General features: G+C 46.9%; 1 protein-coding gene across 1 annotated transcript in view; it reads right to left on the reverse strand.

Moving 5' to 3' along the window:
• The window catches only part of LOC127574549 (cadherin-2-like), a 192,159-nt gene extending 169,257 nt beyond the window's left edge, over positions 1–22,902 (reverse strand). The window contains 2 exon segments of the mRNA XM_052023620.1: positions 17,137–17,245; positions 22,578–22,902. Coding sequence (XP_051879580.1) covers positions 17,137–17,245; positions 22,578–22,628 — 160 coding nt within the window. The 5' untranslated portion in view covers positions 22,629–22,902.
• Positions 22,903–23,650: the final 748 nt, after the last annotated feature.

Below are 23,650 nucleotides of genomic sequence, written 5' to 3' on the forward strand. Positions count from 1 at the left end.
ACACAACGATTCAGTAACAGCTTCTTCTCCTCCGCCATCAGATTTCTGAATGATCCATGAACACTACCTTGTTATTCCTTTTGTTTTTGCACTATTTATTTTGTAATTTATAGTGATTTTTTAAGTCTTTGCACTGTACTGCTGCCACAAAACAAATTTCACGTCATATAAAATCAGAGATAATAAACCTGATTGATTTTCCTTCCTCTTCTTTCTCTACATTACCCAGTCTATGGTCCTTCTTCCCAGGGACTCTTCTCCTCATGAGAAGCTTTGCGTTTGATTAAATAAATTGTACACAATTATTCTTCCAACTAAGCACTTGTTTTAAAAAAAATTCTTGAGTGAGAATCATTGGTTGAATTTGAAAGGACACTTGTAATATTTTATTAGCACCAATTTTAGAAGCAAAACAAGATGCTTAAATTATTTATACTTTTAAGCCTTGGATTGGATTTCACTTGTAAAAAAGTGAACACAAGATCGAGAACAAACAGGGAGCTAAAATTAGACACAAAACGCATGACTTGATGCAACACATTCAAATCATGGGTGCACTTAATTAAAATAATTCATGATAGCACGGCAGACCATTCAGCTCTGAAGCTCATGCAAGAGCTGTTCAACAAGCCCCATTTCTTCCCCATACCCCATTGGATTTCTCCTATAGTTATCTGTCCAGTTCCTTTTTAAATGCAAATCTGCTTTGAACCCCGGGTGGAATCTGTGTGTAGTCTTCAAAGGTTATTATAGTGAAGAAAGCCTCAACTTAACCCTCACAGGTTAGAGTTGTACAGCATGGAAAAAAGGCCCTTCAGCCCATACTTGTTTGTGCCGACCAAGATGTATATTCAAGCTAATACCACTTCCCAGCACTTGGCCCATATACAACTCGTCATCCATATACCTGTCCGCATACTTCTTAAATGTATCTCATGTACCTGCCTCACCCACTTCCTCTGGCAACTGGTTCAATACATCTACACCACCCGCTGTGTAAAATAAGTCACCCTTCAGGTTCTCGTTAAACATTTCACTTCTAACCTTAAAACGATGTCCTCTAGTTTTCGATTCCTCAACCTTGGGGAAAAAAGACCACTCACTCTATCTATGCCCCTCATGGTTTTATACACCACAATGAGACCACCTCTCAGTCTCCTACACTCCAAAGAGTAAAGGCCCAGCCTATCCAACCTCTCCCGATAACTCAATCCCTCAAGTCCTGGCAACTTCCTTGTAAATCCTTTTTGCACTCTTTCCAGTTTAATCACATCCTCCCTATAACAGGGTGACCAAAACTGAACACAATACTCCAAATGTGGCCTCACCAATGTCTTGCACAATCGCATCATAACCTCTCAACTATATTCAGCGCCCTGACTGAAGGCCAGCGTGCCAAAAGCCTTCTTCACTGCCCTGTGACTGTAAGGAAACATAGAACACTACAGCACAGTACAGGCCTTTTGGCCCACAATGTTGTGCCGACATTTTATCCTGCTCTAACTCTTCCCTCCCACATAGAAAAATGGAGGGCTATCATTCATGTGTCTAAGAATCTCTAACTGTCCCTGATGTATCTACCCCCATAACCTCTGCAGGCAGTGCGTTCCACGCACCCACCACTCTAAAAAAAAACTTACCCCTGACATCCCCCTTATACCTTCCCCCAATCACCTTAAAATTAATGTCCCCTTGTGTTAGCCATTGTCACCCTGGGAAAAAGTCTGACTGTCCACTCGATCTATGCCTCTTATCTTGTACACAACTATGCACCTGTACTCCAAGCTCCCTCTGTTCTATAACAGTACCCTTCTGTTCAATGTAAAAGTCCTACCTCAATTTGTCCCTCTAAAATGCAACACTTACCTGAATTAAATTTTATTGGCCATTCCTCAGCCCACCTACCCAGCCAATCAAGATCCCGCTGCAATTCTTGTTACTTCCCTTCACTGTCTACGACACCACCTATTTTAATGTCATCTGCAAACTTACTAGGTGCACAGTTTATTAGCTTGCTGAGATCTCCACTTTACTCTGACCTTCAGCCCTGTAGACAGTACCCTTGCCCCTGGATGAAGTGCTTCCCATCCCTGTCCAAGAGTCAGTGAAGCCATTTCTTCTCCAGAGTCTGTGACTGTCAGGAGAAGCATCGAGGCCTTTGATTATTACAAGTCTGAAGGTGAGCAAGACTCCAGAGATATCTTCTGTACGCGGTGCTGACACAAACAAGTGGAATGGAGATCAAAGAACGATGACAGTTTATTAACAAAACTGAACACTTAACACGTTACTCTGACATGCTCCCACGTTCAGGCAATGCCTTCGGAATCACAAGCAGAGAACAATTCCCAATCTCATTTTTCCTGGAGGATCATTAGGTTTACTGCCTTGTTTCCCCATCTTAACCTCTCATTTCATTACAGCCTTGCTAATATTTTCCTGCGTCTGTTTCTCCAAATTAAGCTCATTCAGCCTAGTGGCTTTGATGCATGCTACTGGAAATCAAATCTCTGAAGGCAATATCCTTAATGATACCAACAATTGCATTTATATGGTTCATTAACATGGAAACACGACTCAGATTTCACAGGGGCGGGCCAAAGGGCGTGATTCTGTGCTGTATCTGTGACACTTGGTTGCTTTTCTCCAGACACACTGCCTCAGAGTCATCCTCCGCTTAGGCAGCCCCTGGGGATTGAGGGTCGCTTGCTACCACACAGGCTCTGTAGGTTCTGGGACGGCTGATGAGATCAATGTGGAACCAGAAAGACTTTCCCCAGAGAGGTGGGGCGGGAGGTACCAGGCAGAACAGCCGGTTCATGAGCTGGTGCCCACCTTCACTGTTTACAATGGACTTCGCTGCTTCTAAGTTCTCAATACCATCCAAATGCCCCTCCTTCAGTATGAGATTGGAGGAGTTGTGAACAGTGAAGTTAGCTGTCAAAGGATATAATTCAGAATCAGGTTTATTATCACTGACATATGACATGAAATTTGTTCTTTTGCGGCAGCAGTACAGTGCAAAGAAAAATCTATAAATTACAGAAATATAGTACAAAAAAGAAATAACAAGCTAGTGTTCATGGATCGTTCAGAAATATGATGGCGGAGGGGAAGAAGCTGTTCCTGAATCGTTGAGTGTGGGTCTTCAGGCTCCTGTACCTCTGATGGTAGTAATGAGAAGAGGGCATGTCCCACGTGGTGAGGATCCTTAGTGATGGATGCCGCCTTCTTGAGGCACCACCGAGGATGTCCTCAATGGTGGGGAGGGTTGTGCCCGTGATGGAGCTGGCTGAGTCTACAACCCTCTGCAGCCTCTTGCAATCCTGTGCATTGGAGCCTCCATACCAGGTGGTGATGCAACCAGTCAGAATGCTCTCCACTGTACATCTATACAAGAGACTTTGGTGGCATACCAAATCTCAAACTTCTAATGAAGTAGAGCCACTGATATTCAGTTACTGATATAGGCAGAGAAATGACAGATGGAGTTTAATCTGAGCAAGTGTGAGGTTTTGCACTTTGGGAGGTCAAACATAAAGGGAAAGTACACAGTTAATGGCAGGATCCTTAACAGCATTGATGTAGAGGGATCTTGGGGTCCAAGTCCATAGCTCGCTGAAAGTGGCCACTCAAGTAAATTGGGTGGTAAAGGTGGCACATGGCATGCTTGCCTTCATTGGTCAGGGCGTTGAGTACAAGAGTCAGGACGTCACGTTGAAGCTATGTAAAATTGCGGTTGGGCTGCAGTTGGAGCATTGCATGCAATTCTGGTCACCCCATTACAGGAAGAATGTGGAGGCTTTGGGAAAAGTACAAAAGATGTCTGCCAGGATGTCACGTGGATTAGAAAGCATGAGCTACAAGGAGAGTTTGGACAAACTTGGGTTGTTTTCCCTGGAGCACCAGAGGGTGAGGGGAGATCTGATCGAAGTATATAAAGTTATGAGAGGCATAGATAGGATAGACAGTCAGAATCTTTCTCCCAGGGTAGAAATGTCAAATACTAGAGAACGTGCATTTAAAGTGAGAGGTGGAAAGTTTAAAGGGGATGTGCGGGGCAATTTTTTTTTAATTACACGGAGAATGGTGGGTATCTGGAACTGGGTGCTGGAGTAGTGGTACAAGCAGATACAATAGTGGCATTTAAGAGGCTTTTAGATAGTCGTGAATATGCAGGGTATGGATCAAGTGCAGGCAGAAGAGATTAGTTTAATTTGTCATCCTGTTTGGCACAGACATTGTGGGCTGAAGGGCCTGTTCCTGTGCTGTACTGTTCTACGTTCTGTCTTCCACAAGTGGTCCTTAAATCAGGCGTTCCCAGCAGTTGATGGGGTTGCTGCAATTCCCCCCCCCCAACCAAAAGAGGCTTTGGAATCTCTCGCTGTAGCAGAGCTCAGAATCATGTGCCCATTTTGCAGACCTACTCTTCTCAGGAATGGACAGAGGACAACAGAGCATCACCACTGGGAATGGTGGCCTGGCAGAGGACACTGATACTCATCCTTGCAGTGACTTATTGAGCTGCCTGCACATTCAACAACATTCAAAGTGGCTAAAACTGCTTGGTAATAATTCCTGAAATACAAACACAACACCTGCATACAATATAAACCTGCAGTGGGGGAGATCCACAAACCTCTGCACTTCCGGCAAAAGAATTAGATTTTCTTCGTGCCTTTTAAAAACAATGGACATCCCAAAGTAGAGAAACTGAAGTATGGAGACAATTATCCAAAATAAAGCAGCCAGTGTTGACACAGCAAGATCCCAATATGTTGAAAAAGGACAAAAAAAAGAGTTGAGGCCAGCACAGATCATATTGAACAGCGGGGCAGGACTAAGCGGCCAAGTGATCTACTCTCGCTTCTATTTTCTTGCGTTGTGTGACCCGATTTTTTGGTGCGTGGGTCAATGGATAAATATTTGGCCCTGTGATGCAGGGAAGAAAACAGTTGCTCTTCCACATGACATTTTTCCATCCACCTGAGGTATGGAGAGGCATTAATGATAGGGTGATGAAGGTATACGGCATGCTTGCCTCCGTAGGTCGGGGCATAAAATATTAAAGTTGGGACGTTATGTTGCAACTTTACAAAACACCGCTGCGATGCGTGCAGTTTTGGACACCACACTACAGGAAGGATGTGGTTGCACTGGAGAATGTGCAGGGGAGATTCACTGTGACATTGCCAGGATTGGAGGACTTTAGTTGTGGGGAGAGATTGGATAGGCTGGGCTGGGCTTGTTTTCCCTGGAGCAAAAGAGACTGAGGGGTAACCTGAGGGGGGCCAAACAAAATAAGAGGTATAGATAGGTAGTCAGCACCTCCCTCCCCCCCCATAGTAGGGAATAGCAAAAGCAATGAGTATGGGTTTAAGACGAGAGGTAGGAGACTTAAGTGGATTTGAGAGTAAATATTCTTAAAACCCCCCACTTATCAGCTAGGAGCAATATTTTATCTCAAATCTACTTTCACCAGGTCCTCTCTTATGCTATTGAAATCAGCCTTCCCCCAATTCAAGACATTAACTTGAGGACCAACCTTATCCCCTTCCATAACCACCTTGAACCTACAGAATTATGGTCGCTATTCCCAAAGTGCTCCCCATCGACACTTCCACCACCTGCCTAGTTTTGTTTTCGAAGGTCAAGTACTGCCCTGCCTCTGGTAGGACAATCTAAATAGTGTTTCCTTAATATTTCCTTAACAACTTCCTTAACAAATACCACCCCATCGAAGTCCTTCATATTAAAGAGATCCCAATCAAAATTGGGAAATTTAAAATCCCCTACTCCATAACTGTGTGGTTCCAACACCTTTATGACTTGCTTACATCTGCTCTAAATTACTGCTGACTATTGGGGGGGCCTATAGTAGAACCACAACAGTGATCACCCCTCTCTTATTCCTAACTTCTGTCCACATGGCATTAGATGGTCCCTCCAGGATGTCTGGAGTACTGCTGTTTTATTCTCCCTAATTAGTGCAACATTCCCTCCTCCTCTGAACTCCATCACTTGAAAACCTTCTATACCCTGCCAGTTTTGCCTTCCCGTCAAACGTCTTTCCTCAACTGCAATTGTCATAATTCCAAATGCTGATCCACTTCCTCAAAACTGCCCCTCCAACAGCACAGCGCTCCCTCGGCACTGCCCCCTCAACAATGCAACATCCCTCAGTGACTGGAACAACGACTTGAACTGAAGTCTCGAGAGGAATCCTTCAGCCCAGACGAGACACTGGCTACTGAGCCACAGATAACATGGCAAGTTCAATAATATTCATACTTGAATTCACAAGTACAATTAAGGCCCTATATTTAGATGCATCTCAAGTCTTCAGAATGGTAATTCAGAACATCAAATAGGTTTAATTTGCAAGTCATAATTGGCACCTACTTTTTTTCCACCTTCTCAACCTTAGCACCCACCCCCACCCCCCAAATAGACACTGCGGAAAAAAAAGTGACTCAGTGATCCACTTTGCTATCAAAACTTTAATCAGAGAAGTTAAGAGTTTGAGCAAAAGGGCAATGGATTATACCTCTACTCTTTGCAAAAGAAACAATGTTACTTCAGACTGTGTGTAAATCAAATTTAATTAACCTGTGCAACTCAAAATGAACCCACCAACCTGCCTCTTAAATGCCAATACAGCCATTCACAAAGCCTTTAGTTTCTATACAGGTCCTCCCCAGGTTATGAACTGACGTATACCTCATACATATGAACCCTCCCCGCCATCGAGCACATCTTCAAGAGGCTGAGGACCTGGGATGTGCCTTCTTCTCATTACTACCATCAGGGAGGAGGTACAGGAGCTTGAAGACCCACACTCAACAATTCAGGAACAGCTTCTTCCCCTCTACCATCAGGAGTCTGAACGGTCCATGAACACCACCTCGTTATTCCTTTTTTGTAATATTTATTTTTGTAAATTATAGAAATTTTATGTCCTTGTACTGTACTGCTGCTGCAAAGCAAATTTCACGTGAGTGATAAAAGACCAGATCCTGAGTAAGGGGGTTAAAGTTTGCGGGGAGAAACCAGGAGAACGGGGTTGAGGGAAAAAAAAATCAACCACGAATGAATGGCAAAGCAGACTCGATGGGCCAAGTGGCCTGATTCTGCTGCTATATTTATGGTCTTATGGAGTGTTTGGAAGACCAGCAGGATGAATTCACTGGCTGAAGGAACCTTCTGCCGTGTGGGGATTCGGTGCGGAGCCACGTTTCCGACGAGAAAACTGTCCAGGTTATGAACCCCTCACAGGAACGTAACCTTGCCCTAACCTGGGGAGGACCTGCAAGGTCCCCTCTGGGGGTCCCAAAGCACTTGAAATGATGAATTGGTCTTCACGTGCAGTCACCTTTGCAACATGGGAATTCCGACAACCAATCCGCGCACGGAGAACTCCCAGAAAGTGCAATGTGAATTTGACAGTCCGACATGAGTACTGATTGATCAGATCACCCTTTTCAGTAAGCAACCAATCTGCTGGAGGACCACAGCAGTCGAGCAGCATCTGTGGGAGGGAAGGAATTGGCGACGTTTCGGGTCAAAACCCTGCATCAAATCTTTTCATTCTTTCCGTGTCTGCGTGGGTTTCCTCCGGGTGCTCTGGTTTCCACCACATTCAAAGGAAGTTGTGGGCATGCTATGTTGGGGCGGGAAGCATGGTGACACTTGCGGGCTGCCTCCAGCACATTCTCAGTAACGCAGAAAGATGCATTTCACTGTGTTTCGATGTACACATGATTAATAAATAAATATCTTAATATGAGAAGTGACTTGAGAGAGGTGTATAAGGTTATGAGGGGCATAGACAGAGTGGACAGCCAGCACCTTTTCCCCAGGGCAGCAATAGCCAATACGACAGAACATCCATTTAAGGTCAGAGGAGATGTCAGAGGTGTTTGTTTTTACACACAGAGTGGTGGGTGCCTGGAACTCACTGCTGGGGGTGGTGGTAGAGGCTGATACAATAGGGACATTTAAAAGACTCTTAGATAGGCACATGGATGTAAGAAAAATGGAAGGTTATGGGCTGTGTAGGAGGGAAGGGTTAGATTGATCGTGGAGTAGGTTTATATAGGTCGGCACAACATTGTGGGCCGAAGGGCCCGTACTGTGCTGCACTGTTCTATTTTTATCAGGACCGGTTCTGGGTTTCAACCTAAAACATTGACAATTCCTTTCCTCCCACAGAGGCTGCTCGAACCGCTGAGTTCCTCCAGCAGATGGTTTGAACATAGAACAGCACAGCACAGGAACAGGCCCTTCAGCCCATGATGTCTGCACAAAACACAATGCCAAATTACACCAGATCTCTTCTGTCTGCACATCATCCATTTCCCTCCATTCCCTGCATACTCATGTGTCTAACAGCCTCAAATGCCACTATCGTATCTGCTTCCACGATCGCCCCTGGCAGCCCGTCCCACGCATCTACCACTCTGTGTATAAAAAACCTTGCCTTGCACATCCCCGTTGGTTGTTTGTTGCTCCAAATTCCAGCATTTGTAGCCTGTGTCACCCTTTTCAGCAATGCTGGTTGAGGGATATATATTGGCCACAGGGCACGAGGGGGAGAGAAACAAGTCCCCTGCTCTTGCTCTAATTAACACCATGGGATCTTTTGGCAGGCACGGTAGTGTAGCGGTTAGCGTAATGCTTTACAGCGTCAGCAACCCAGGTTCAAATCCGGCCACTGTCTGTAAGGAGTTTGTACGTTCTCCCCGTGTCTGTGTGGGTTTCCTCCGGGTGCTCCGGTTTCCTCCCACATTCCAAAGACGTACGGGTTAGGAAGTTGTGGACATGCTATGTTGGTGCCAGAAGCGTGGCGACACTTGCGGTCTGCCCCCCCCAAATCACTACGCAAAAAGATGCATTTCACTGTGTGTTTCGATGTACATGTGACTAATAAAGACATCTCAAAAAAGATACCTCAAAAGAGAGGGCACCACTAACAGCAGACATCTATTTGCAAACTTTTCCAGCTACAATTGGACATAATAGTTTCATGCCAATGCTCAACGAAGGATTAATTACTTGGTCTCGAGGACGACAGAAGCCTTGAAATCACATTTAAGGCAAAGCTAAATAGTTTTATTGTCCAATGCAAATTCCTCTGACTGGCTCAAGCACTTACTGCAGGACACCTTATCTCCAGCGATTACAACTCATGGCCCCAACCAGTCAGTGTTTAAACACAAGGATCCGATTAATGAATGAGCAATCTCTAAGGCACAGGCTTAGTAGTAGTAGTTAGGCAGCTCCTATCTGAAGCCAGGTATGTGCTAAGTACTGAATGCATGGAAGACTACTGCCATTAGACCTTAAAATCATTTGTATTCAATTCATTGAATTGAAGGTGCCATGCTTGGGAGCAGATGTGTATTTAAGATACTGTGTTTAAAAAAAGACCCAGACTCAAATCAAAATCAGACCAAATGATTTGATCTGAATATTAGCAATAAAGTTAAGCTTGCACATTAAAATCTTACACTTACAAGGCAGCTTTACTGCAGCAAGGTGTCCCTGTTGACCTATCCATTTGGTGCAGTAGTAGAATGTAACAGAAGAAATAGAATTAGCATTCTGATTGGTTGCTTCACGGCATGGTGTGGAAACTCCAAGGCACAGGAATGCAAGAGGCCACAGAATGGTGGACTCAGCCAGTTCCATCACGGGTACAGCTCTCCCCACCGCTGAGGACATCTACAAGAGGTGACGTCTCAGGAAGGCGACAACCATTATCAGGGAGCCCCACTACCTTGGCCAGCTCTTCTCGATGCTGCCATCAGGCAGGAGGTACAGGAGCCTGAAGACCCACACCTCAAGGTTCAACAACAGCTTCTTCCCCACTGCTATCAGGCCCTTGAACCCACCTGAAAAACCTTAACATTACCTTGGACTGTATTTTTTTCTCTACTCTTGCACTAGTGGTGTTTTGCACACAGGCAAATTATGTACAATGTGTGTTAATTTAAGCTCATGTTAACTTATGTTTGCCCATGTCTTTCAATGTAGTGTTGCTGCTGCAAAAAGCTAGTTCTCATGGCATTTATAGCCTGTGTATGCATGCCTATAAACTTGGACTAGTAGAACATTCGGCCTTCCGCCTAGAAGGCCTTTCAATCAGGCCAATGGATGGGCTGATTTTGACTACAGCTCCACTTTCCTACCTGTTCCCATAACCCTTGACCCTGTCCCCAACTGTATACAAGGCAGAAGCAGATTTATCATTGGCCCCTACAGCTCCAAGCACAGACCATATGACAGTCCAGCAGTTAGTGCTACTATCTCAACCCAGGTTCGATCCTGACCTTGGACATTGACTGCATGGAGCACATATGTTCTCCCCACGTGGATTTCTGGTCAGCGTGCAGAAGAATCAAAAAGAGCTGATGGGCAATTGAGAGAGAATAAGTTGAAGGGAATTGAAGAGAGGAGTGAGGCTGATGGGATTGTTCTCCTTGGAGTTGGCATGGACCTAATGGGCCAAATGGCCTCGTCCTGCGTCACAAATTAAGTAGAGAATTTCAAAGCTTCACAACCGTCCAAGAGAAGAAATTATATCCAATCACTCTCTTAGAGATACCTCATATTCTAAGATGAGTTCTGGACTCCCCCAACCAGGGGAAACATGCTCACATCTCGGGACAAAGTCATACAGCATGGAAACAGGCCCTTCAGCCCAATTTCTCCATGCCAACCAAGATATCTATCCCCAGCTAATCCTATTTACCTGTATTTGGCCCATATCCCACTAAATCTTACTTATCCATGAACCTGTCCTTTTAAATGTAGTTGTACCCACCTCTACAGCTTCCTGTGGCAGCTCATTCCACATACCCACCACCCTCTGTGTGAAAAACTTGCCCCTCAGGTCCTTTCCACTTTTAAACCGGTGCCCTCTGGTGTTAGACTCCCCTACCCTGCCTTTCATGATTTTATAAGCCTGTATAAAGTCACACCACAGCCTCCTACACTCCAGAGAAAAAAGCCCCAGCCAATCCAGTCTCTCCTTGCAAGTTGAACCCTCCAGTCCTGGAAATATTCTTGTGAATCTTTTCTGCACCCTTTCCAGCTTAATGACATCTGTAGACTCTCAGACTGACGTGTTCCATAGGCTCCAGAGAGTGAAGACCCAATCTGTTCAACTTCTCAATAGAAGACAAACCAATATGTTAACCTATGATTCAGCTTTGCAGGGCCTTCATTAGACCACACCTAGGGTACTCATAGAACAGTACAGCACAAGAAAAAGCCCTTCGGCCCACAAAGTCTGTGCTGAACATGCTGCCAAGTTAAACTAAATGTAGACTCTCCGCATCCTCTGCTACATTTATCTCTTGGTTTATTGCCTGTGCCACTAATGTTATTACTTGATGGCCTACAGACAACTCCCACCAGTTACTATTTTCCCGTTACTATTCTTAAGGGCAGGCACAATAGTGTAGCGGTTAGTGTAACGCTATTACAGGGCCAGAGACCCAGGTTCAATTCTGGCCACCGTCTGTAAGGTGCTTGTATGTTCTCCCCATGTCTGCGTGGGTTTCCTCCGGGTGCTCCGGTTTCCTCCCACATTCCAAAGAGGTACGGGTTAGGAAGTTGTGGTCATGCTATGTTGGCGCCGGAAGCCTGGCGACACTTGCGGGCTGCCCCCCAGAACACTCTACGCAAAAGATGCATTTCACTGTGTGTTTCGATGTACATGTGAGTAATAAAGATGTCTTGTCCTGCCTGTACATAATCCATATCCCTTCATTCCCTACATATTCATGTGTCTATCTAACAGCCTCTTAAACACCACTATCATATCTGCTTCCACCCCCACCCTTGACAGCCCATGATTGGCACCGACCAGTGTGTAGAAAGAAAACTTGTCCCGCACATTTCCTTTAAACTCCACCCTCCACCCCCCACCCCCCCCCCCCCCCCACACCTTAAACGTACATCATTTAGTGCGACAACCAACTGGCTGGAGGAACTCAGCAGGTCAAGCAAAATCTGTGGGAGGAAAGGATGTCACCGTTTCAGGTCAAAACCCTGCATATTTGACATTTCTACCTTAGGAGAAAGATTCCGACTGTCTACCCTACCTACACCTTTCATAATTTTATAAATTTCTAAATGGTCTCCCCTCAGCCTCTTAACACTCTAGAGAAAACACCCCAAGTCTGTCCAACCTCTCCTCAGAGCTCACGACCTTTAATCCAGGCAGCATCCTGGTAAACCTCTCCTACACCCTCTCCAAAGTCTCCACATCCTTCCTGTAATGGGGTGACCAGACAGTTCTGAGCCTTGCACCTCAGAGGATATACGAGCCTTCAATGAAGCCCAGCACAGGTTTACCAGAATAAGACCTGGACATGGTTAAATCACAATTCCAAAAAGTAGGGTTGCACTTCCCTGTGCTTAGAAGATTACAGGTAAGTGCTATTGAAGTTTAAGATATCATGCCAGCTCTGTGAAGCAATCCAGTCAGTCCCATTCCCCACCCCCTATCCTCAGAGACCTGCAGATTATTGACAATGATTCTGATCTATACTCTGCGCAAATCGTGGTAGTTAACAAACATTTGGAAACCACCTTTTCAATGCAACAACAGAGGCCAGTGTTTAAAAATCACCTTATCAAAACAACAATAAAATCTATTGGAGGAACTCAGCGGTTAAAGACACCCCTTCCATATCTCTGTAACAACAGGGACATATTTAGCCACAATTACTGGGTTGGATTGAATGGAAGTTTAAAAAGTAATTCAGAATTGGTCCCAAACCGTTGATGGTTTGGGAGTGTTGGAGGGGACGGCAGGAGTTGGGGAAGGAGAGGTGGCTGTTAGGAAAGCAGCAAAGGACGAGGAGGAAGGTGGTGAGGAATTTCGGGATGGGTGCAGGAGAACTGCGGTTAAACTGGAGTCACCGGAGACTGCAGATGCTGGGATCTGGATCAACAATCTGCTGGAGGAACTCAGCAGGTCGAGCAGCATCTGTAGGAGGACAGGAAATGTCGACGTTTTAGGTCAAAACCCTGCATCAGGACAGTTTGAGCTGTGCGCGTGCATGCAGAGGGATCGTTGACATTTCGCATCCTGACCTGTTGACAATTCCTTCCCATCCCACACAGATGCTGCTCAACCCACTAGAGTTCCCCCAGCAGATCGTTTGAACATAAAACAGTACCGCACATAAACAGGCCCTTTAGCCCATGATGTCTACACTGAGCAAGATGACGAATTAAACCAGATCTCTTCTGCGTGTACATGATCCCATCCCTCCAATCCCTGAATATTCATGTGTCTATATAACAACCTCAGTTTATCGTATCTGCTTCACCACCACCACTGCTGGCAGCCCATTCCAGGCATCTACCACTGCAAAATAAAATCTTGCCCCGCATATCTCCTTTAAACTTTTCCTCTCTCACTTTAAATGCATGTCCACAGTACACGACATTCCCACCTTGGGAAGAAGATTCTGACCGTCTACCCTATCTATGACTCTCAATTTCATGAAAAAGATTACAGGTACAGATAGGGTAGTTTGTTGCTCCAGATTCCAGCATCTGCAGTCTCTTGAGTCTCCACCTCGTTGGTGAATAATGGACAAACCCACTTGCCCAATGGGTGCCATTTAGCATGCCCCGTCATCACACATTGAGAAATTACACATCACTCCCCTCACAGATGGCAAGCACGAGTTCCGTGTAGATAAACGCAAGGCAAGAACCTCCTTCGGTGAGCTGCTGACGTCATGCCCAACAATAGCATCAGGTTGCACAGGTGGAGGTCACAGTTCTATCGCACCTGCGCTGGTTCTTTGGAGTGCTAATTAGTCCCACTCCCCCAGTCGTACCCCTAAACCTAGCAATTATTTTGTCTTCAAACATACATCCAATTGGCATTTTTTTTTGATAAAAGATCCCATCAATTTGTACTTTCATCCCTCTCCCCCCGTGACGCTCGGCGCCCGTGACGCTGCTGCAAGTAAGTTTTTCATTGCACTTGTGCATGTGACAATAAACTCGACTTTGACTTTAACAGTGTGTTCACTCCAGACCTGCTCAGTGAAACAGCCTTTGAATCCAGAGACTCAAGAGACGGCAGACGCTAGAATGCAGAACAACAGTCTGCTGGAGGAACTCAGTGGTTCGAGCAGCATCTAGAACATAGAACACTACCGCACAGTAAGGCCCTTCAGCCCACAATGTTGTGCCGACATTTTATCCTGCTCTAAGATCTATCTAACCCTTCCCTCCCACATAGCCCACTATTTTTCTATCATTCATGCGTCTACCTAAGAGTCTCTTAAATGTCCCCAACGTATCTGCCTCCACAACCTCTGCAGGCAGTGGGTTCCACGCACCCACCAGTTTCTGTGTAAAAAACTTACCTCTGACATCCCCCTTATACCTTCCTCCAATCATCTTAAAATTATGTCCCCTCATGTTAGCCATTGTCGCCCTGGGAAAAAGTCTCTGACTGTCCACTTGATCTATGCCTCTTATCATCTTGTACACCTCTATCAAGTCACCTCTCATCCTTCTTCTCTCCAAAGAGAAGAGTCCTAGCTCGCTCAACCTATCCTCATAAGACATGCTCTGTGGGGTGGAAAGGAATTGTCGACATTTGGGTGGAAACCTTGCATCAGGACCAGAGTTTTAAAACTACGTCTTTAGTTACCCGTTCCACATTAAACACATCACCAGTGTTTCTCACACATTTTCAAAACCATTCAAAATGTTTCAACTCCATTAATTTTTCTCTTAACCACCCCTACTCCAAAATCTCAGCCTCTCCAGTCACTCCCATATTATAACAGGAGTTCAAGCCACCAAACAATTTCTTCCACTACCCCAGAACCAATCCTACCGCCAACTTCCAGAGACACCATATCCCCCAGTGCATCAAGGGCAGGCACGGTAGTACAGTGGTTAGCTATAGTGGTTAGCGTAATGCTTTACAGCACCAGCGACCCGGGTTCAATTCTGGCCACTGTGTAAGGAGTTTGTACGTTCTCCCCGTGGCTGCGTGGGTTTCCTCTGGGTGCTCAGGTTTCCTCCCACATTCCAAAAGAAAGATGTACGGGTTAGGAAGTTGTGGGCATGCTATGCTGGCGCCAGAAACGTGGCGACACTTGCGGGCTGCCCCCAGAACACTATGAAAAAGATGCATTTCATTGTGTGTTTCGACGTACATGTGACTAATAAAGACACCTTAGTCTTAAATGAAAGATTGAAGACGTCCAATAAAACAAGAGTCGATATCATGACTCCATGACCCTGGGAAAAATTAAGAACTAGAGGGCATTGGTTTAAGGTGAGGGAGAGAGATTTAATAGGAACTCAAGGGGCAAATTTTTAAAAAAGAGGGTGGTATCCATGTGGAATGTGCTGCCATTTGAGGCAGGTACAATAACAACTTCTAAAAGGACAGGATTGGAAAGGTTTAGAAGGTTATGGGCCAAATGCTGGTAAATAGGACTAGCTTGGATGGGGCACCTTGGTTGGCACGGACCAGTTGCACTGAAGGGCCTGTTTCTATGCTGTCCAACTCCTTGACATCCTGCTTTACACTTTATCAATCTCTTCTTCAATGACAGCACAGAACTTCAAACTAACAAGGAGTCGCACCAATTCAGCTTTCTCCAATATAGTCTGAAGATCCAAAAAGGTATTCCAGGTTAGCAACAAGGCACAAGTCAGCACGGCCCCATTAACCCTCACCAATTTTCACAGATGCACCACACAAAGCATCCTATCCGGATATATCACGGCTTAGTACGGCAACTGCTCTGCCCAAGACCGCAAGAAACTGCAGAGTTGTAAACACAACCCAGTCCATCATGGAAACCAACACTCCGCTGACTCTGTCTACACTTCCTGCTGCCTCAGGAAAGTAGCCAACATAATCAAGGACCCCTCCCACCCAGTCACTCTCTCTTCTCCCCCCTCCTGGACAGTGATTCAAAAGCACATGCCATCTGGCTCAAGGACCGCTTCTATCTCGCCGTTATCAGACCTCTCATATGCCAAGGACGAACTCTTGATCTCCCAATCTACCTCATTGTGGCCTTTGCATGTTATGTTGTCTACCTGCACTGCACTCTCTCTGTGACAGCAACACTATATTCTACATTGTTTTCTTTTCAATATCTCGATAGAATTATGTACGGCTTCATCTGCCTGGATAGCATGCAGAAGTTTTTCCACTGTATCTCGGTGAAACCAATACCAAATATTTCTTCTACTACCACAAAACCAGTTCCTTAACAAATCCTGCCAATGACTTCCACAGATACCGTCTCCCCCACTGTATCAGGGAACTAAGAAGATGCATAATAAAACAAGTGATATTCATACAACTTCTACTTTACTCTTAAATATCAACTTCTTCCCCAAATAATAACATAGAACTTCAAACCTACAAGGAGTCTCACCGATTCAGCTTTCTCCAAATAAGTCTGAAACCCAAAAAGGCAATTCAGGTTAGCACGAACACGTCAAACTCAGATGCGGAGTTTAACTCAGATGCCATGTTTCCAGTAGTGGGAGAGTCTAGGACCAGAGGGCACAGCCTCAGAATAGAAGGACGTCCTTTTTTTTTTAAACAGAGGTAAGGATCAATTTCTTTAGCCAGAGGGTGGTGAATCTGTGGAATTCATTGCCACAGACGGCTGTGGAGGCCAAGTCACTGGGTATATTTAAAGTGGAGGTTGATAAGTTCTTGATTAGTAAGGGCATCAAAGGTTACGGGGAGAAGGCAGGAGAATGGGGTTGAGAGGGAAAAATAAATCAGCCATGATCAAATGGCAGAGCCAACTCGATGGGCCGAATGGCCTAATTCTCCTCCTATGTCTTGTGGTCTAAATCACCATCAACTTGGGCCCTTCTGGTTAGAAGTCAAGTGCTTAAAATAAAATTACCATATGACAAAGTTTTTCTTCACATTTAACTATTAGGTTAAAAAAAAGATGAATTTTCCAAGAAGAACATTTGCATTCTCTTGCTGTTTCTATCTCTTATGTAAAGCTCAGAGGTACAGTGCACCAAACCAGTTCTTTCCCACTCCAACACAAACAACATCCAACAATCTTTTGCAAAAATGATATTGAAAACATGCATTACCATTTAGGAGAGGCTGCCCTTTCTGAACGTCCCTCGACACCACTGCATGATACGTATCTTCTGTAAATCCAGCCATGCACAGTGAGATCCCATTTGCCTCCACTGTTATCTGCGTGAGGGGAAAAGAAACAATAAAACATGATTTAAAAAATGTTAAAATATCTCACATTGAAATAATCTGTTGCAGCTGCCTCTGGTCCAAATCAGTGCTTTACGTCAATTAGCAGAGAAGTGAGCCCATGCCATATTGCCTTGAGACATCAGGGTTAGCATGGACAAGTTGGGCCAAAGGGCCCGTTTCTGTGCTCCATAGCATATGAGGTGGACATTGAGTCTATTCGGGCTCACAATCCAATTAAACCATTTGGCCCATCATATCCAAAATATTCCCCAAATCAGTCCCATTCCCCATTCTTCCCCTGCCCCCCACCAAACTGTTCCCCTGCAGAAGGTAACAACTACTTTTAGAAATTATTGCTGAACCAACTTCCATCAACTGCGTTAGAGTTATAGATGTAAGATAAAGGTTCTTCAGCCCACTGAGACCACATCAACCATCCATTTACACCAATCCTATTTTATTCTCCCCACATTCCCACCAACTCCTCCCAGATTCTACCACTCACCTACACACTAGGGGCAACTTACAGTGGGTAACTAACCCCCCCCAACCCGCACGCTTTTGGGACGTGGACGGAAACCAGAGCACCCGGGGGAAACCCACGCGGTCACAGGGAGAACGTGCAAACTCCACGCAGACAGCACCGGACGTCGGGACTGAACCAGGATCTCTGGTGCTATGAGGCAGAGGCTCTATTGTGCTGTCCTCTCCTTGCTTTTAAATGGGTCTTTGACCAAGCTTTGAGCTACGAGGCAGTGGTTCTACCTGCTACCAACCCCCCCCCCCCCCCACCCAAGAGTCAGAAGGATAGTGTGGAAGCAGAACCTTCATTTCACCAAGTCCACCACCATTTACACTAATTTACACACCATCACCACCATTTACACACTAATCCCATTTTTTTATCCTCCCACATTCCCATCGACTCCTCCTTGATTCTACTGAGAGAGATTTACAGTGGCCAATTAACCTACCAACTGATAAGAATGGATAAAACTTCTCATCGCTGAAACTCCCAGCCAATGTTAAAACTTATCTTAATACACACCAAGATATTTATGTAGATTAATCCAATTTAAGGGTGATAAACATGGCTAAACGTAAGAATAATTATACAGAGCAAGGATAGCCCTCTCAACCCAATGAATTCAGGGAAGACAATAGGCTAATTTCAGTGCAATTTGAGTGCACACTAGCCGCAGATCACGACTCCGGGAGTTTTAGTGGAGACAATGTGCAGAAAGGATGTTACTGGGACTGGGGGGCTTGAGTTCTAAGGAGACACTGGATAGGCTGGGGACACAAGAGACTGCGGATGCTGGAATCTGGAGCAACACACGAGATACTGGAGGAACTCAGCGGGTCAGGCAGCATCTGTGGGGGGAAATGGATAGTCGACGTCTCAGGTCGAGACCCTTCATCAGGATGGGAATTAAAAAGAGGGGGACAGGGGGACAAGAGCTGGTGGGCGATTGGAGGATTCAAATGAGAGGGAGAGGAGATAGGAATCCAGTGGAGATTCTTCCTGGCTTATCCTTTCCCACTCCCCCTCCTGCCTACCTCCCCCCCTCACCAGCCAGTTCTTGCACCACTTCCCCCCACCCCCACTCTTAACTGGTCATCTCCCTTCTTTCTTTCTGGTCCAGATGAAGGATCTTGACCTGAAACATCGACTGTCCGTTTCCCTCCACAGATGCTGCCTGACCCGCTGAGTTCCCCCAGCATCCTGTGTGTCGCTCTGGATAGGCTTAGACTATTTTTCCCGCAACATAAGAAGCCGGGGGGTGACCTTGTAAGAGGCATAGATAGGGTGAATGGTCACAGTATTTGCCCCAGGGTAGGGGAGTCTAAAACTAGAGGGCAGAGATTGAAGGTGAGAGGGCAAGAGTTAAAGGGGAAGTTAAGATAAGTTTTCTTTATTAGTCACATGTACATCGAAACACACAGTGAAATGCATCTTTTGCGTAGAGTGTTCTGGGGACAGCCCGCAAGTGTCACCACGCTTCCGGCACCAACATAGCATGCCCACAACTTCCTAACCCGTACATCTTTGGAACGTGGGAGGAAACCCGAGCACCCGGAGGAAACCCACGCAGACACGGGGAGAACGTACAAACTCCTTACAGACAGCGGCGGGAATTGAACCCAGGTCGCTGGCGCTGTAAAGCGTTACGCTAACCACTACACTACCATAGTGAGTGGCGAGTATATGGAACAAGCTGCCAAAGGAGGCTGTGGTGGCGGCTACGATAACACTATGTAAAAGACATTTGGACAGGTACACGGATAGGAAAGATTTAGAGGGATACGGGCCAAATGCAGGCAAATCACACTAGCAACTTGTCAGCATGGATTAGTTGGGCCAAAGGGTCTGTTTCCATGCTGCATGACTATTCAACCTCAAGCAAAGTTGTTCTCATGCAATCTGTATTGAACAAACTTAACTGAAAATGAAAAAAACTGCAAATGCTGAAAATCTAAAATAAATCTGAAGGGTCTTCGGCTTGAGATGAGCTACAGGAGCAGAGTTAGGTCATTCAGCCCATCGAGTCTGCTCTGCTGTTTGATCACGGCTGGTTTTCTTTATCAACCCCATTCTGCCGCCTTCTCCCAGTAACCCTTAACCCCCTTACCAATCAAGAACCTATCAATCTCTGCCTTAAATACACCCAATGACTTGGCCTCCGCAGCCCTCTGTGGCAATGAATTACACAGATAGAAACTGCAGAGAGTTGTGGACACAGCCCAGCGCGTCACAGAAACCACCCTCCCCTCCATGGACTCTCGCTGCCTTGGTGAAACAGCCAGCATAATCAAACATGCCACCCACCTGAGTCATTCTCTCTTCTCCCCCCTCCCATCAGACAGAAGATACAGGAGCCTGAGGGCACGTACCACCAGGCTCAAGGACAGCTTCTATCCCACTGTGATAAGACTATTGAATGGTTCCCTTATACGATGAGATGAACTCTGACCTCACAATCTACCTTGTTGTGACCTTGCACCTTATTGTCTACCTGCACTGCACTTCCTCTGTAGTGGTGACACTTTACTCTGTACTGTTATTGTTTTTACCTGTACTACATCAATGCACTCTGTACTAACTCAATGTAACTACACTGTGTAATGAATTGACCTATATGAATGGTATGCAAGACAAGTTTTTCCACTGTACCTCGGTACACGTGACAATAATAAACCAATTCCAATACGTGAACTGTTGTTTCTTTATGCACTGACTCTGCCTGCTGAGTAGTTTCAGCATTTTCTGTTTTTAAATGATATAGGTTCTGGGTAAGAGGGAAGAAATTCAGAGGGGGAACCTTTGTAGCAGATAGCATAACGCTATTACAGCGCCAGTGACCCGGGTTCAATTCCCGCCACTGTCTGTAAGGAGTTTTTACGTTCTCCCCGTGTCTGCGTGGGTTTCCTCCGGGTGCTCCGGTTTCCTCCCACATTCCTAAGATGTACGGGTTAGGAAGTTGTGGGCATGCTACGTTGGTGCCAGAAGCGTGGTGACACTTGCAGGCTGCCCCCAGAACACTCTACACAAAAGATGTATTTCACTGTGTGTTTCAATGTACATGTGACTAATAAAGAAATCTTATCTTCTTCACCCAGGGAGTGGTAAGTACCTGGAATGCACTGCCTGAGAGAATGGTTGAAGCTGGGTCACTGACAACATTCGAGAAGCGTCCAGATGAACAACTGAATCACTAAGCTTAAGAGGGCCACGGACCACTGGGGTTATTACGGATGGGTGCCCAATGGTCAGTGTAGACAAGTTGGGCCGAATGGCCTGTTTCCATGCTGGAACAAACTTAACTGATTCAACGCTTTAAAGGCAACTTGATTTGAAACATTAGTTACGATCGGTGTGGCATGTTGTTAGATCAAGGGAGTGAGGGAATTGCTACGTTTTAAATACACATTGCTAAATCCTGGGTAAAGGGCGATTTAATCCTTGCTACTAAATTTAACCTTATAATTCCCAGATTTATTAATTATGCGAACCCAAACACCAGTTATCCCCCATAAACATATTGCAAATATTAAAACATAGACACAACAACCTTCACGCGTAAGACATTCTCAAAAAAAAACAGCAATCAAACGCGAACGCTGGAGTTCAGTAAACAGGGATTTAAATTTCGCTTCCAAACTCCAAATCAGGTTTCTGGAGGTCAACTGCAGAATGAACGTTACGCATTAATGAGCAAAGTTCTGATGTATTTCATCGCAACACCACCTTCGCCTGTTTTGTTGCATTTTAAACCAGCTTCTATTGTGCTGGTCCTGATCCAAACGCAATGTAAAAAATAAAACTACCATAAAGGACTATTGTAATTTAAATCGACCTAAATGTGCAGTTAACGAGAAAGCCATTCACAAGTGCAACCCCTGTTTTTTTTCGCCCTTCTCTCTCTTGCATTGTTTTCTAAAACTGCCTCTTGCTAAAACTAAAGGAGCGGTCGGCAGTCCAGTAACACGATGCAAATCGCCTAAAATGTATATTCCAGCCGCCTTCAGGGTCACCTGCTGGAAAATGAGACTCCACTGCATAAGGTTTAATGCAGCGAAAACCCAGCGCCGAGGTTTTAAAGCAAGGTGCTGGCAAACGAGGACGATGCAGGGCCGTAAATCCGTTCACACTACGCCGTTCTTCCTTGCAATTAAACCTCAACATGCAAAGTGTTTCCAGAAAAAAAAGACCGTGAAGTATTTATGCTATCCAGCCCTCCCGATTCACGGAACATTGTGCATTTTTTTGGGAAACTTTAATTTAGTCCTCTCGCTCCCGAAAGAGAGATGCATTTGCAAATCTTGGGCTGTACAGACACATGGTACCCCGGGAATAGAAGGGGGGAGCGGGAGATGTATCCTGATCATCCCGTCTGGAAACAAAACACGGCTACCGGGATCTCTCTCTCTCTCCCCAACCTTGGCAGTGTCCCAAGTCCCTGCCTCGACTCCTCCGGTGGGGTGTTGAAACCTCCCCGTCTCACCCTCACCCCTGCTCGGACAGTGCCCGGTTACCCTCTGCCCAACTGAGTGGGTGTCCCCGTCCCCCTCACCTCTCACTGTGTCTCTCTGCTTTTACCCTAATCCTTCGTTCCTTTCCACCCCATCGGCCCCCTCACCCCCTCCCCTCCCATTCACCCCCTCCACGGTCCCCCCACCCCCTCACCTCCCTCCATCCATCCAGCCCATCCCTCCCCATTCACCCCCACATCCCCTCTCTCCACCCTCCCCTCCCTGACTCCGGACGCTCCGCTCCAAGGCACCTGCGCTGCCGTGCCCAGGGGAAGGTGCCACTCACCCGCAGTACAGCCGCGAGCAGCACCGCCGCCGCCGCCTCCGTGCGAACCATGGCCGCGGGGCGGCTCCGCTCCGCTTGGGCCTCTTCTCTGCCCGTGTCCCGGCCTCGGACTCCTGGGCTCCGGGGGAGGGGTCCCCCGCCGCTGCCCGGCTCTGACCCGCCGCCTGCGAGGCGGACAGATGGAGGGAGGGATGCGGGGACGGAGGCAGAGCGGAGCCCGGCGGCCGATACAAAGTGTCACTCGGTTCCGGCTCGGATACAAAGTAGCGGCGCTCCGGCTCCCAGCGGCTCCCGCTCAATGAGTGCCCGAGCCCGGCTCCGGCTGCGGCGCAGGAGGCGGAGCCCCGCCCCTGCCACGCCCCTCCCGCCCGTTCCCGCCCATTCCCATCCCTCCCATTTCAGCCCCTCCCATCCCTCCCATTTCAGCCCCTCCCTCCCCCCTCCCCTCCCCCCCCCTCCCTCCCCCCTCCCTCCCCCCCTCCCCTCCCTCCCCTCCCCCCCCTCCCCTCCCTCCCTCCCTCCCCCCTCCCCCCTCCCCCCCTCCCTCCTCCCTCCTCCCCCTCCCCATTCCCATCCCTCCCCATTCCCATCTCTCCCATTTCAGCCCCTCCCTCCCTCCTCCCTCCCTCCTCCCCCCTCCCCATTCCCATCCCTCCCCATTCCCATCTCTCCCATTTCAACCCCTCCCTCATTCCTGCCCTCCCTCCCCATTCCCACCCCCAATTCTCACCCCTCCCTCCCCCCCCTCCCTCCTCCCTCCCCCCCTCCCTCCTCCCTCCTCCCCCTCCCTCCTCCCTCCTCCCCCCCTCCCCCTCCCTCCTCCCCATTCCCATCCCTCCCCATTCCCATCTCTCCCATTTCAACCCCTCCCTCATTCCTGCCCTCCCTCCCCATTCCCACCCCCAATTCTCACCCCTCCCTCCCTCCCTCCCCATTCCCTCCACCACACCCTTCCCTCCCCTTCCCCCTTCCCACCCACGTCACCCAACCCCCTGCCCCACCCCTCCACGTGACTCCTGCCCCTTCACCACTGACAAACCCCCAACCCTCCCCTCCCCCTCAACCTGTCAATT

Source organism: Pristis pectinata, chromosome 9 (genome assembly GCF_009764475.1).
Source record: "Pristis pectinata isolate sPriPec2 chromosome 9, sPriPec2.1.pri, whole genome shotgun sequence".
In the NCBI taxonomy this organism is placed as follows: domain Eukaryota; kingdom Metazoa; phylum Chordata; class Chondrichthyes; order Rhinopristiformes; family Pristidae; genus Pristis; species Pristis pectinata.